Raw genomic sequence first — 16,202 nt, forward strand, 5'->3', positions numbered from 1 at the left:
ATGTGGTAATTAATGATGAGCCTAAATTACAATCATAACATCACAGCATCATTGGTGAAGGGATCACCGATGCGAGAAGATTTAATCCAACTTGAAAAATAGACTATAATCCAAATTCGATTTGCATTTGTATCCATATCCGATCAAGGGATTTTACAATTTTTTTTTTTCTTTGGGGGGAGGGGGGGATAATGAAAGATTTTACATCTCAACTTGATTGTACATGGTATATTTTCATATCCTGCATTGAATTGAGATGTAGTGACAAAGCCATGCATTATATGGAGCAGGTAAGATCCTAGATCCGATTTGTACAGCTTGGTAACCGGGTAAAAGTATGAAGGTCCGTATCTTATTTGGAAGTGGATCTGGATCATTGAGATATGGAGCTTTGACATCCATCATTCCATCCAGTCAAATGTGGATGCTAGAGAAATTAAACTAACCCGAATACCCGGTCCGGCACTGCAATCCTGATTCCAGCATTCAATCAAACCCAGGAAAGAATGAAAGATCTCTTTATAAGGGACCCCGACGTGTGGTGGGTCCTACTTACATAATAAGTAGGTTTAATATGTGGATGGAACTTTAGAAGTACGAATTGCATTATTGGAACTTTAGAAGTACTTTATTTTTTTATAAAAGCTTAATAGTTCTTCAATTATAATGCTTATTATTATAGTTTTTTTTTTTTCATTTTAAACCGGATCTGGAAGCTATGAGATAACTATGATTTCAATATATGGGATGATTGATCATCTCCCACGATTTTAAATTGGATAACTCTTACATCGGCTTCAAGGACAAGAATCTTGAATAATGGTAGCTGTTTTGTGGGGATTACGATCGTCTCCAAAGAGTCTAGCGCTAAGGGTGCTGTCAGGGGGCATCCGATGGTTGAGCTGTGCCGCACACATCTTGGCGTATATCTAGGGATATGTGTGGCACAGCCCAATGACTGGCAGTATTCTGGGCGTGCTGGGTTCCTTGGAGACGAGCTAAATTTGTTTTGTGGGAGCATGGAGAATAAAAAAAGAAAGGGGCGTTGTTCTCTGTGCCGCAGTGCAGGCTACGCCCAGGCACATGGGGGTAGGCGTAATGGCCATGCCCCCCTGCACAGGCTGCCCATGTGCCTGGGCACAGCCTGCGCTGTGGTATAGAAAACATTCTCCCAAAAAGAAACTAAATAAAATGTAAGGAGAGAATTCCCATGATGCTAGTGTGGGGAAGAATAAAAGTAGGAATTATCAAAGGGTGCAAGTTTGACCTAGCAAACTTGGGCTGCCCAGAGCCCAATAGGGCCTAGGCTGGGAATTCAGCACGCGGGCTGGGCCAACGCTTAGATTATGACTTAAAAAGTAAAAACAGATTAAATCGATTTACATAACTAGAAAACATACATAGAATGTTAGAACTAATCGGATTTTTAATTGAATCAAAACCAACGGTTTATCAGTTCAAAATCGAACTGAATTATTTAATAAACAATTTTTAATCTTTTTAAATCAAAATTGAATTATTATTAAATGATTTATTGATTCCAATTTAAACGGTTTGATTCGATTTAGATAAACAGTTTTGGCTTTGCAATTGATAACCTTAATCAAAGCTGGGTCACCAGCCCACAGGCCCACAGTGCTGTTGTCACATTCCAAATTTCACAAAACGGGCCCAATGGCCACTGTTCGTTCACGAAATAATACGCGTCTTAAGCAGTTATTCTATACCCCTATGCGTATGTTAGACCTTTGGCCCGTTAAAACCGGAAAACGTGCGCCATTTCTTCTTCCTTCGTTTATGATGGTGGTTAAGTTCTCTGAACTCTGAACTGCACACACCTGGACTACCGTTTTCTGTAATCTGAAACATAGAGACGTCGGAATTCCGAAGAGAAAAAGAGCCGGAGAATGCAGAGCCAGGATGAAATACGAAATCTTCCAATAGATATTGCTTTTGCTCGTCTCGGAGGTATCATTCAACTCGAACCCTAGTTTTCTTTTTACACTTTTCAATTGAGGAATGGCATTTTTTAGATTTTATTGATTTTTATTTTTAATGTAATTTTATCGTATTGAAGAATGGTTGGCCGATCGAAAGAGAATTCCTGCCGATTGGCGAAAACGACTTGCTACGGTAAGAGCTCGGATTTCGTCGGCTTTTAAATCTTTACCGAAGGATATTGATCCCTATTTCCAGACTCTTGATCCAGAAGGTGAGTCTAGAATTGAATCTTTCTATGAGCTTCCTTTGGTTTGTTCATTTGTGGAAGTTTGATCAAGGAATGATGCATTTGTTATTTTTTGTCATCATTAGCTAGTGTAGTTTGTTTATCGAATATATGAAATTGATTTCGTTGAGATGAAAGGTGGGTGCAAAACAAAAGAGATCAGGATTCATTGAATTAGATTGGGAATGGTTGCTTATTTGTTTGTGATGCATTAATACTTATACAACATACCTGTGGCAATGTACATTTGGAGTTATCAATATATTAGATTAGAAACAAGCATTTACACTTAAAATTCCAATTAAGTCTATAATGCAGGACAATTCCCAATAAAACTCTTTGTAAACATTACACTATTACAGTATTAATTACTTGGTACGGATTTCATCCATATTTTTTTATTGGAATGCAGTTTCATTACCAGTAGATGCTATCTAGGATTAAAATTGCTACTTTCCCCATTCTCTTCAAACAGGTCTTGTTGCATTGTCACATGAAATACATAATGTAACATATGTATTGCTTGTTAGTAGTTCTGTTCGGCTGAAAATGAGGAGAATTCACTTTATGAATTTGTTTGATTCTGATTTCTAGAGAATATGGGCAAGGTTTTAAATAGCCTTCCGTATCCGCCCATATATATATAATCAATTGAATGAACATGTCTCGTCATACTTTGTTCTCCTTTTTATACATGATTTATTTTATATATTACTTATTTATAGTGTTTTATGCTTCAAAACTGTATTTTGCATATTGCCTAGCCATTTCCATATGTTTATTGATCATTTCCATACGTAACTTGCATCTCTCCAATATGATACGTCTCTTAAAATCACCCTTTCGATATGATACCCGATGCCAACACTTTAAACCTTGAATATAGGATATGTTTGTAATGAAATTTGCTTTGTTTTTCATTTTAGAGAGCCTACATGATGCTGGTGTTTGGACTCTAGAAACAATAAACCGTTTTGAATGATAATGGAGGCAAATATTTTCCCAAATACACAATCTGAAATATAAAGAGCATATATGTTTTTTTCAACAGACGTTAGATATCATCACCTTAAGTAAATAAACACCTTTCATTTAATTCAACTACGTGCAGTGCTGCACGTGCCTTCCATTCAGAAAGTGTTACAAAAGGGTTGATCAATATCTTTGCTACTTTCCATTGCCAAATTTACAGTTATTATTGACATGAATACCTCTATGGACTTCTACGGTGGGACTTTAATGACTTCGTTTTCCTTGTTTATATTCTCTGTGTTTGTTCATTGTCTGTAAAATCCTATATGATGTTTTGACTGTTATTACGACAAAACTATGCCAATAAACTTTCTGATGTATATAGAATTACACAACAGTTGCTCAAAACGTTTGGTAGAATTGCCTTCATGGAAGAAAAAAAAAATTTTGATTGTCAAATGGTTATGAGTATTGATCGATAGGTGATTCTTTTTTATCATTATTGTCATTCTCTGATGGCATGCTTACTGGTTTCAGTTATTGGGTATATGGAGGCAAAACAAATATGTGACACTCTGCTGAAGTCTACTCCAGAAAGCCGGAATTTTTTTGGCCGGCTATCAGGTTCTGCTGTAAGACCTATTAAGTTGATCATGCTGCACTCTACCGTCCCAATATTAGCTCCTTTCCCACATCCCCCCCCCCCCTTCCATCATCTCTTCCTTCTCCTTTTGAATTTGATTCCCTTGTTTATCAATCTTCTGATAGGGTGATTGGGAAGCCATCGTCCGAGCTTTTGAGAAGGATCACATTTATCTGGGTGAAGCTGCTCAGATTATGGTACAGAATATTAACTATGAAATGTAAGTCCATTTTTTGAAGAATTGCATGCATGGTTCCGGTGCATGATGTAGGGTATCGAGGATATATGTTATCACATTGATTATTGATCAGTACACTGGATATTTTGAAGTCCATATAAAAAAAAGCAAGTGCAGAAGATTCAGCAACAACTTGCAGAACTAGAGCGCAAGGAAGCCGATATAAAAAGGAGTGCTGCTTTATCAGCAGCTAAATATGCAGAAGCCTGTCAAGAGCTTGGATTGCAGGTTGTGATGTTTAGGCTTTACATGAGGGAAACTTTTAATCAGGAACCATCTTGAGCTATAAGTATCCTTGTCTCACTCTGCAGGGCAAAAATGTGAGGTTGGAACTTCTGGAGACTGCGAAATCACTTCCAATTACATTCAGTAAGTTTTTGGAAGTCATAAATGGTGATGCTGTCTCACAGGCCATGGAATATTACTCAAATTTTGTCAGAGATTCTCACACAGAAAAGGAGGTAAAGATTGACAGTGGCCTAAGTTTTGAGTTTGTAAGGGAGGTTACTTGATGACTATGGTAGCTATCACACTGCCAAATAATAGTTCATTTTTTTGGAAGGGTCCTCCTAGGCTTCACTATGCATAGTGATGTGTAATGCTTCACTAACTACCATGTGGCTTCACCCATGTACTACCATATGGTATATTGTGAAGTGTAGTTTTTCTGTTTTTGAAATGAAAATTAGGTTGATATGGACGTGAATAAATAAATTCTGTTTATCCCTGTGACTGCAGAGAACTCCAGGTGTTGTGCTACCAAATTTGAGGGACATTCATGAAAACCCCCTATCTCTGACAATATCTGTAGGGCCTGAGGTCGTTGATTCTGTGAAAGATAATTCAAACTTGAACCCATCTTCTCTTGCCAGTGAAGAGCATGTACCAGTAGTGGATCTTGGAACAGATAATATTGATTGGGACATTTCTGTTGACAGCTCTCAGATTGATTGGGACATTAAGATGGAAGAAGAAACGGATGAAACTAGCAACGGATTGGGTCCATATGAGATGATAAATGCCAGTGATGCCTTACAGGATTCATTATCAAGTAACAATGTGGGATCTGATCAGCCTTTGTTAAGTAAAGTGGAAGACGACCTTGTCCCAGAGATTTCTGTGTCAGAGATATCTTGGGATATTAGTGTTGAAAACCCTCAAGTTGATGTGCTTGAAGATTCTGTTTTTCCAGACTCAGGCCTGGTAACTCACACGTCAGTTCTGGATGCATCAGTGCAAACCCGAGAAAGTACAGAAGAAAGAAGCCAGCTTCTGGAGACTGAGTACAGAAATAAGATTCTTGATGATCTGTTTGAGGTATTTGATTGTTCTGTTGTAGTCCTTTCTTTTTCTATGTACTGGTGTCAGTCACTGCCTAAAAGGGACTAATATGCCTCTTATTTGAGAATAAGATTCCAGTGTGATACTAAGTAGTTGAAGACAATCATGATACTTTATGGAACAATTTGATGATTTACCATGCATTGCATCTCAAAGCTCTATATACTCTCATGTTCCTATGATCAGGTTCTTGGCCTAATTCTGTATTATTATCCATGGATGGGAACACATTTTGAATTGATGTTAGAATTTTGTTTACAGATTAAAGCATTTCTAAATCAACGAGTCATGGAGCTGAGTGATGAAGAGACTTCATCTTTACAGCATCAAGTTCAAGCAGTTGCACCTTTTGTACTGCAACAATACACTTCTGATACCATCAAGAAAATGCTTTCAGAGATTTCCTTGGCAATTGCGATGCTTACAGACAGAAAAACACGGGATTTGATCATGATTCTCAACTCCAAAAGGTATGGTTTAGACAGACTTAGCTTTTTACCTACTTATTCCTGTTTATATGGTTTCTAGAATGATCTGAAGTTCCTTTTGCTATTTTCTCATCAAACTTCAATGTTTTTAGTCTTTTAAACTGGGATTTGCTTAAATTTTACATAGTTTCTACTTTACATTATGATACAGTGAAGGTGGAGTATCCCTTGCTTGATTTGATGAGTTACTTTCTAATATGTCCAACTGTATTAGGATAAAAACTAATCCAACTTTATTAGACGATACAACTTAACCAGTAATCTTATGTCAAAGAACATCCTTAAATGACATTGTAAATGTTTTGTTACATCAACCTTCTTCACTATTCTTTTGTCAAGCCCCCCCCCCCCCTCCCTTTTTCTTCATGAAATTCGTTTTCCTTGATCTTATCTTGTTCCTCATCATCTATCTGTATCTTGTGGTTGTTGTATTCCTTGAATTGCTACACAGAAGCCTATTTTCTCTTTTGGCCAAGAGTTATACGAAAACTATGCTAGTGGTAGATAGGCTATTAAAAAATGTACAAATCAGTTCCACGAGCGAAAGTTAAAATCCTCCCCAATGATCTCTGTACCAACCCTTCCAAATTCCTTTTCAGGAGAGAAAACCCAATATACCAAAATCATTGTTTCAAAAATCAGAATCGATCAGTCGAATTGGCTCGACATGGCCAATTCTTGGTGCAAAACCCTGAATCACTGGGTTTGCAGATCTGAGGGTCGATTCTAGGGTTTTTAGGACCGATTCGATCCCCGATTCCGTGTTTTGAATCCTTGACCAAAATGGAATGAATATTGAGAAATTATGAGAGTCTCTTTTTCTTTGTCTGGAAATTCTGCTTTTTTAATTACTGTATTATTTTTTTGGGGTCTCTCTTGGTGTATCTATTTTGCTTTACAAAATATTGTTCACCTGTTTTGGTGCTGTTTCTAGCTCAAGTTTCCTACTTGAATTTCAGATTCCTAGACAGACTAGTGAGCACATTGGAGGATAAGAAGCACCATGAAGTGAAATTGAAAGAGAGCTTGAAGGATTTGTCAGCAAGACGCATGGAGCTGCACAATGCATTATCTTCTTCATGGCCAAAGCAAGTGAGTTTTATGTCTTTTATTATTGACTTCTTTATGAAATGCTCTTTCTGGAAACTACGACTTGAGGGCTAAAAGCTTAAAAAATGTTATCCCATTCTAAAAAGAAAAAGACAAAAGAACGATGAGAAACCTCAAGGGTTGAGCACTCAGATCATTCATAAGCACAATAGTATGCATAAATGTGGGCACATTTCAGGCATGTAATCAGGTCTGGACATTTAGTTTTTCACTCTTTTCTTTCTATGGCATAATTCCCATGAATCAGTCCTTGCCAGGTATATATAATATATAAGAAGTCTTGCTCATCATATTGGTGATGGGACCTGACCCATTGAATAAGCATATATGCATAAGCTAGAATCCAATAGGAAAAGTGAACAAGAATATTCATATGCAATTTTGGTACTTTGGACCAGTCATTTTTGTTGTTTAATGTTTTCTGGTTGATTCTTTTCCTGTCATTCTGTTCATTTTCCCTCACCTTGTTTATTTATTAATTTACTTGAAAACCCGCTCAATGTAGTGGGCAAGCATGATGACAACATTTCAAAATGCTCTCTCTCAGTAGAAATGTTGAGAATGTGATCCCATGTTGCAGGAAGCAGCACTTGCAAAAACCAGGGAGCTGAAGAAACTGTGTGAGAGTACAATCTCATCCATGTTTGATGGGAGGCCTGTCAATATTATTGGAGAGATTAATGCCTTGTTAAGTAGTGGTATTAGCACATGAATTTGCTGTTTCACCACAGCAACTGATTGGAATTGAAAAGTTTTGTGATCTAATATTTTCAGATTGTACTAGCAGACTGTAGACATTACCGACATTTTAAAAGGAAAACTTTTTACTTACAAGATTTATTTAAGTAGTAACTATAAGTTCTGTTGCTAGTTTCTGGAGTTCTCTTTGGCCCCAAAAGTTTTGTTCTGGGGGTTCAATTCAAGCTATTTACTTTTTCTTCCCAGACTTCATAAGTGTTCGGATCTCTCCCATTTTATTTTGTTTTTATCACACACAAGGTGGCCGTGAGCGGCAATATAATCCATTCCAACTCATGTACTATTTGATATCTCCTTCCCCCCCCCCCCCCTCTCCAATTCCTGCCTGTGGTTTTATCCATCAAGGGTTTATAATCCAAGTTTTTTTGGTAATGGAGAAAGAGTTGTGTTGAGGTCTTGGGTCCCAAGATCTAGATTTTGGACACATAAGTGAACTGTCCCAAATTACAGATTGCTTAAGCCAAAGCTCAGCCAGTATCAAACGAACGCGGGGGCAACTTTTGCAACTCATCTGAAGCTCATTTAACTAAAGCCCCAAAAATAGCTGTAAAGAAGAAGTGGATTCCATGTAAAATAAATAGATGTATACATTTATAGTGAACATTTACATTAAGAGTCTAATTTGGTATTACATAGGAGCCCTAATGTTCTCCCTTTCATCTTTGAAGGAAGTTCTTGAACCAAATGGCCGATTGTTTTGGGTATCTCTTCAGCCCATCTTTGTAGTCTACATAGTCAAGACCATATCGAGTTGTAAAGCCATCAGCCCATGAGAAGTTATCCAACAATGACCACACGAAGTACCCCCTCACTTCTACACCCTCTCTATCAAAACATCAAATTTTAAGATTTTAGAACTTGAATGAAACTTGAAGAATAAGGAAAATTATACAAAGTGAGAGCTTAAAGATAAACTCACTTGATAGCTCTTTGAAGGAAACAAAGATGGCGAAGATGGTAGTCTATTCTCATATCGTCCTTCAAGGCTTCTTTCAGAGATAGTGTACTGTTATTAAACTCAGATACTCCTATAAAAGAAAGAACATGGCATGGTTAGAACTTAGAAATAACGATGTCTAGGGTCCTCAATAATGCAAGGTTTCTTAGTAGCTCTGATTTTCATCACCATGGTATTCCATATCAGTGTATTCAGTTCCTTGGTGTCTTCATATACTAGAGGAACTCTCTCCACTTAATTCTTTAGGGTTTGGGTTGGACCCTCCAATATGGTATCACAGCCTTCGTTTTTTCTCGAGTATGTAGTTTTACCAAAAGAAAGGAAAAAAAATGACGCTTACCATTCTCTGTAATGTAAATAACTGGATTTTTGTATCTTCTCTTTGTGTAAAGCAACACATCTCGTATTCCTCTTGGGTATACATGGAGCCAAGCTGAAGCTGCCTATAAATTTACATATATCATTATCTCTATCCACATTTCATCATATCTTCAATTTAATCAAAATAAAATCATGTAACTATTTGATTTATAATTCACTACACTCACCCTTGGACCAATGGGAATTCCATTTCTTTGCGCTGTAATGACAAAATGTATGTTTCATTTAGAACAATTTAATCTTGATCATAATTAATATTGAACTTGAATAGGAAATTAGGGTTGCATCTAAACTACTTACTCGTTTGATTTACTCGAGAATCAGTTGTGTAGCTAACGTTAAGCGGAACGGAGAAGGGAATACCGGCTGCATAATTAGCAGTATAATAATTCAATCCAAGGAAATCCATTGATCCCTTCACCAGTAGGGTTTCTTCTATAGTGAATTTCGGGAGCCGATTTCCCACAAGTACCCTCATGCTTTCAGGATAGTCTCCATAGGTTAATGGATGGATAAACCTGTAACACAAAAAACACAGGGAACCATTATAAATCTTCATATCTTCCTTCCTCATGTCCTTCATTGTGGGGCTGAAGAGTGCCCCATGTTTGGACAGGTTTATATGGGCCCTGGGATTTTATAGTAGACCTGGCCCAACTTAGCCCATGAATATGGAGTTAGATCTGGGCCTGGGCTTGACATGAACAATGAATTTAATAAGAGGAGATAATGTAGATAAGCTGAGAAGACTCACCATCCATACATGAAATCAATTGCTCGTTGGGCTGCCTCTCTGTTGGGCTTGGATTTGGAGAATGGTACCATCCAATGTAACACTAGTGTTATTCCAATTTTACCCTTTTGGGATGCCTGCATTACCCAATCATATTTTTAATAACCAAGCTTCAACAAGACAATAAGTTATGGATATAGTTTCAGGGACCAATTAAGTTTCTCTTCACCCACGGTGAAGGGAGAATATATCAAGCCACGACATCTTGCCTTTGGATTGTACGCGAGAAGATAGTAAAGCTAGGGTTTAGGACTGTTTCATCCTCACCTGGTACTTCTCTCTGTATACTTTTACGGCAGCGGCGTGAGCAAGAAGTTGGTGGTGCGCCACCACGTATGGCTCCGTTGCAGAATTTCCAATGCTGCAATTTTTGTTAACCCATTTAGAACAGCGGCCTGGTGCATTGGTGCCCAAGGCATAACCAGCTCTGCTGAAGGTCCATGGCTCATTCAAGGTGATCCAATGCTTTACACGATCACCAAATTCTTTGTAGCAAAGCTCTGCATAATCTCGAAAATCGTTCCTGCAAAATCCAATCAAAACGAGAGTTTCAATTTGATCCACCCAACTCATACTACCCCATAATTCTGCAACTCCCAATATCTCACCACTCCCCCTCGCATGTAGCTTTGGAATACATGACTCTAGTCACTCCACAGATAGACAATTTAGGAAGGATAACTAGGGAACGGCAAGGTTGTTCTATTTTGACCAAGTGGTCACGGGTTTGGGTCTGGAAACATCCTCTTTGCGAAATTAGGGGTAAGGTTGCTTGCATTATGACCTTTCCAAGACTCTGCAGTAGCAGGAGCTTCATGCACTGGGTACGTACTTTTTTTTATTGGAAGAGGGTGGGCCTTAGGCAACTTGGTTGCGGGTTCGTATAAGGAAACAACCTCTCCACAAAATGTGGGGTAAGGCTGTGTACATATGCCCCTCCCCTGACCCTGACCCTGCAATAGCGGGAGACTCATGCATTGGGTACATTATTTTTTTAACTAGGGGGCTTGGTCTCTCTCATACCATGTTGGAGGATTCAATCCAAAACTTTAAAGGCATTAAGTGGAGATAACTCCTCAAGGGCACGAAGACACCAAAGACTTGAACAAGCCGACGTGGGACTATAACTCTATAACTCTATAACTCCCAACATCTCAACACGGTCTGATTAACCATCCAGCTCATCAGATTATTCTCTGGTTGAACCAAGTCAGCTCATTAAATACTAAGAAAATTATATAAAATCACTTACATGATTTGTGGACTTAAGAAACCACCATACTCGTCTTCGAGAGCTTGTGGAAGATCCCAGTGAAAGAGTGTTATAAAGGGTTGGATACCTTCAAATAAATAAATGAGAGAAGTTTGAGCTACAGATCTAGCAATTACAAATATGGATTGAGTTCTCTGTCTAAGAGCATAGCGTCTAAGAGCATAGCATACGTTAGTGCTCTCTGGGTCTACTTCTCTCTTTCTACCACAAGGAATAAAGATATCATTTCATAGGAGAGGAGAGAGATAGACACAGGGAGGCACTAGTGTATGCTATGCTCCCGAACAGAAAACATTATTCCTTATAAATAATATATGTGTTTCATTTTTTTTAGAGAGAGAGAGAGAAAGAGAAAAATTGAATAATTACCATTAGATAGAAGCTCATTGATGAGGTTATTGTAATAACTGATGCCTTCTTTGTTTACTCCCCCACTTAACCTTCCACCTGAGAATCCAAATATTATTTAAAAAACTAGAACTGTGAACAGAGAGTCAAAAATAAACCACTCTGTGCCAAACAAATGCCATCATTACTTACCGGGTAGTATTCTAGACCATGAGATGGAGAATCTGTAGGCATCCATTCCCATTTCCTTAATTTTTTGTACGTCTACCTGTGTCCAATTCATTCACTTAAATGATTTTGTAGAAAATATTTTGTGAGAATTGTTCAAAAAGCCCCACAAAAAAAAATTTGTATAGAATTACAAAACTGAAAATTATTTTATTGAAATTCAACACAAATTATTTAAATTAATTTAAATTTCTAGATATTCTCCATACACAGATACCTCAAAAAAAAAAAAAAAAAAAAATTATTCTCCTCTTATCCATATTTCAATATATGCTTTGAAAATAAAAAAGAAAAGTCACTCTAGGCGTCACTATGCCTAATGAATATAATTTTTCATTATTAGTCGTTCTAATAAAAGACCCCACAAAGATCTCAATAGTCAAAATTTAGTTCAAAATAAGTAAGGAAAGTTGCTCAAATTAACTCTGATTCAAATTTTTAGTAGAATTAAAGACACGTAGAGAAAAACTGAAATTAATGGTCTCCATCATTGTTAGAAAGAGAGAATATAGAGTAAAAGAAAACCACTCCATGCCAAACAAATGGTAGTATTGTAGACCATGAGAAGGAGAATCTATACGCATCAATCCCTATTTTCTTGATATTTTTTTTGGTACTTCTACCTGTGTCCATTCATTTTATTAAAATTCAACAAGAATAATTTTAAATTTATTTTATTATTTATTTTTAAAGATGTTTTCTAAATAACTAAAAAAAAAAAAAGTTGCTGTACCTTTCTCAATGATTTGTTTGGATTCTTATCGTCATTCAACCTTGTGCAAATATGTTTCATTATCATATACAATAAAAAATAAATAAAAAGGAAAAAAAATAAAATACTTCTATCACTCTTGTTTCTATGTCCTTTTCCGTTGTACCTAAAACTTTTTGGGGACGAATTGAATCTCCTAATATGAAAATTTTTTATTCTATTAAAAACAACCAAAGACATAGTAAAATAAAATTTAAAAAAAAAAAACATTTTTTTTTTAGGTGGGGTGGGTCTTGGATGGAGTTGGCGAGATCCTAGATTAGATGAGGAATAAGAGATAATTCAAACTTGAAACCTCCTAGGACCTAGGCTATATTGCATGGATGTGACTCCTTGCTTCCTCACAAACCCCTTCTTGAGTTTTTGTATGTTCGAAAATACTCTCCCGATACCCATTCCTGCCCTCTTCGGCTCCTCGATTCCCATTCACTGGGTGGAGGGAAAATAGGTCAAAAATCTAAGGTCTGTGCCTTAATATGGGGTACCTTTTCATTTTTAATTATGTGGGTAAGAATCCGGTCAAAAAGAAGAGAAAAGGTTCGAGAAGACAAAATCATTAAGAGCAGGGCCATACCTTGACAAGATGATAGGAATCAACAGCCACATCTCCATTGCTACGGTCCTTTATCTTTTCTGTCAAAAAACAGCAATGAGCTTCTTGTAACAGATAAGATTGCAAGAGAAGAAGGTAAGGTATAAATAATGTGAACCTAAAGGGAAAAAGTCCATGCATGCTGAACAAATAAAGAAATTTTTCTTGTTTTTTAAATCATTTTAAAAAAATTTAGGGAAATTTTCATTTATTTCAATGTAAATTATTTTTCAAAATTTATTAAAATCCATACAAAATTATGTAAGCATTAAAAAATATAATTTCTCTTTTTAAATTTCAGGATGTAGTTGTCCCGAAAAGGTAGTGGAGGACTGCAACTCCATCATATGGTTGGATTCTTTCTCTAAATCTAACAGTCATAAAAATAATTTTTTAGGCTTACCCAATTAAAATTTAAAATGAAAAATGATGGAAAAATATGAAATAACATTTCTAAATAATAGTTTGGTCAAAGATTTCATATAGGGCCGTTCAAGCATGTATGGTCATGTTCCCTCTCGCCCATGGAGTTAGAAACATCATATATTGGACCTGAATCAAGAAAATGACAATAGAGAGAACTCAAAAGTTTTTAGGGCTCCACTTGTGATTCCCCACAATCTCGTTTGTATTTTTTCCATCTCCCAACCCCATCTTCTTATAGTTGGTTTAGGAGACTATTGGATATAAGGCCCATACGGAAATCACGGAAGCGCCCATCTTTTCCATTATTATTGTGGGTCTTGTCATCCGTTAATTGCGGATATGGATGAAGCCACATGGTCAAATCACCAACATCATAAACCTTCCAACCCTATTTAAAGCCTCGTAACTCTCATCCTCTCACATGCATGGCATACATAGTCATATATAAAAACTGTCGCCTAATAATTTTCCTTGAAGATAATGACATTTTTCATGTCAAACTAATGGATGCATAGAGGGAATGACTCACGATTCATATATAGGGGATCCACGTTGTCAGAGAAAGAGAGAGAGAGAGAGAAACCAGTACCACATGATCACCAACCAAATCAAGATTCAAGCCTCACCTCTAGAATTGTAGTCTTTCAAATCTTCCATCTAAGCTAACATGGGCCATATATGAATTCTTACTTCAGACTCACTTATTTATGATTATTCTCTTGGATATGTATGGGGATTTTTCTTTTTGGCTTTTGAGTTGAGTAGAGAGGTATTTATTCCTAATATTATTATTATTGGTCTCCAACCTCACAAATGCTTAGGGAAACAGTTCCCATACACTTCATTCCGTGTCTGGACTCTATTCAGCTTTAAACGACGACCAAAGGCTGTGAGAGAGAGAGAGAACATGGTGAGTCTCTATCACACTCTCATCAAAGTACGTAAAATCCAAAAAGGCTTGGATTGGTCCAAACTGACACGTTGTGCACGAAAACCACCGCAAATATAGGAATTCAGATCGTCTACGGCCGATCTGCCTTCTCGTAGCAGCCATAGCAGTACCCTAATGAGGCGCGGTGCAATGACTACCTTTACCTTACCCTTACACAAGCAGGGGTAAGGCAGTCATTGCGCCACACCTCATTAGGGTGCTGCTATGGTTGCTACGGGCAACAGGCCATAGACGATCTTGATCCCAAATACAGGGGGAGGTGGTCATTTCACATGTGGGACCCAGGTGGGATTTACCTGTGAAATGACTATCTTACCCCTGTTTTAACTGTCGTGTAACGATATTGCACTTGTGCAACTCCTGCCACGGCTGCACAAGATCTTTTTTCAAGAAACTTTCTCCTAAAAGAGAAATAGTTTTGACAATATAGGTAAAAAATTTTGTCCACAGTCGTGCCTGCAATTGTTGGATGGGGATGAGAAGTCGTATATTCACTAACTCATTAATATTCTCTTGATATGTAAAGTACTCTATCACATGTGCCCATCTATTTATAGTGAGATAACAATATAAAAATATTGTTGGAAAACTATCTCCTCCAATTCCCTAGTTCCTATAATTGGGGGCGAAGGATCCCACCTGGACAAAGTGTTCGGGCAGGGATAGGGTGGTTATTCCAACCCTCCTTTGTTAGAGAAACTAGGAAACTGGGCCGGGCAGAGAACTCGGGGGAAGCATTATAGTTCACACCATGCAAAATGAAATGTACGTGGAATTTCAGTAAAGACATAAATTAAGGTACACGCAACGCGGCCTCTTATCGTGTATGGGCCCACGATGTCAATTGCCTGCCTACGTAGAAGGGTTCTTTCTTTCTAGGGCTCATTACTCCTCTCCTATCTCATACCCTACGAGATCGACTCGTAAAGAAGATTTAGATCAGAAAATTAATTTGCACTTACTTTACTTCACAGCTAAGTAAGTGCTTCTATCTCTCCATCACCATTTCCCTAATTTTTTATTACTTCTAAACAAGAAGAACACAAACTAACAGAGTTTCTCAAATCTCCAAATCAATCCCTTCAGAGTTTCTCTTCAAAAACAAAAACAAAAAAGCCAAAATCCAAAAGCCAGAGAGAGAGAGAGAGAGAGAGAGGAACCTGGATGTGTGTGAGTGAAAGTGTCCCAAACACTTGGGCCTCTACCTCCTTCTCTTGCTGCTCCTTCAAACTAATAACATAAGAAGACTTCAATGAGGAAAGAATTTGGGAATTTAGGAAGAGATGGATAAACAAAATCATATATATATATATAGAAGAGATGAAAATATACCTGGTAAGAGGCTGATCCTGTACCGAAGACGAAACCCGCCGGAAAACTACTCCGGTTGATCACAGAGTTGTGGTTATTGGTAATAAAAGTAGTCTTGGAAGTTAGAGGAGAAGAGTTAAACAGTAGGCTTAGGAAGCCCCATAACAAGAGAGTTCCCATTTTGATTTTGATTATTAAAAAAAAACAGAGTTTTTGGACTTATAAGCTTCTCTATTCTATATAAAAATAATTTTCATTGTGAACAGTTTGGATAGGTTCACATAGACACAACGTGTTTAATCAGTTAAGCAGGTGGAAGTGGAACCTTCTTCCCCTATGCCCTCCTTCTCAAGTCTTTTGTTTTTATGGTAAACCTCCTTCTCAAGTATT

The 16,202-nt window shown here is 37.3% G+C and overlaps 2 protein-coding genes across 3 annotated transcripts; one reads left to right on the forward strand and one right to left on the reverse strand.

Moving 5' to 3' along the window:
* The first annotated feature begins 1,792 nt into the window (after positions 1–1,792).
* LOC122642028 (CDK5RAP3-like protein) lies at positions 1,793–7,864 on the forward strand. Its single transcript, XM_043835414.1, has 10 exons — positions 1,793–1,968; positions 2,078–2,212; positions 3,737–3,831; positions 3,968–4,062; positions 4,173–4,308; positions 4,392–4,541; positions 4,819–5,397; positions 5,683–5,891; positions 6,869–7,001; positions 7,600–7,864. Exons 1-10 carry the CDS (start codon positions 1,908–1,910, stop codon positions 7,729–7,731), a joined length of 1,725 nt encoding a protein of 574 aa, XP_043691349.1. The 5' UTR covers positions 1,793–1,907; the 3' UTR covers positions 7,732–7,864.
* A 483-nt stretch (positions 7,865–8,347) lies between these two features.
* On the reverse strand, positions 8,348–15,707 carry LOC122642029 (beta-glucosidase 12-like). Of its 2 annotated transcripts, none has more exons than XM_043835416.1 (11): positions 15,662–15,707; positions 13,106–13,164; positions 11,553–11,630; positions 11,163–11,250; positions 10,178–10,433; positions 9,872–9,987; positions 9,418–9,635; positions 9,285–9,316; positions 9,077–9,179; positions 8,698–8,806; positions 8,348–8,603 (listed from the first exon to the last, which is right to left on the reverse strand). In XM_043835416.1, coding segments are annotated over exons 4-11 (1,005 nt in total). In that variant the 5' UTR covers positions 11,165–11,250; positions 11,553–11,630; positions 13,106–13,164; positions 15,662–15,707; the 3' UTR covers positions 8,348–8,434. The 2 variants fall into 2 exon arrangements, with proteins under 2 accessions (XP_043691351.1, XP_043691350.1); XM_043835415.1 differs by lacking the exon at positions 15,662–15,707 and adding an exon at positions 11,724–11,799 and having other exon boundaries at positions 8,698–8,803; positions 9,074–9,179.
* Positions 15,708–16,202: the final 495 nt, after the last annotated feature.

The sequence above is a fragment of the Telopea speciosissima genome, chromosome 10 (genome assembly GCF_018873765.1).
Source record: "Telopea speciosissima isolate NSW1024214 ecotype Mountain lineage chromosome 10, Tspe_v1, whole genome shotgun sequence".
NCBI lineage: Eukaryota > Viridiplantae > Streptophyta > Magnoliopsida > Proteales > Proteaceae > Telopea > Telopea speciosissima.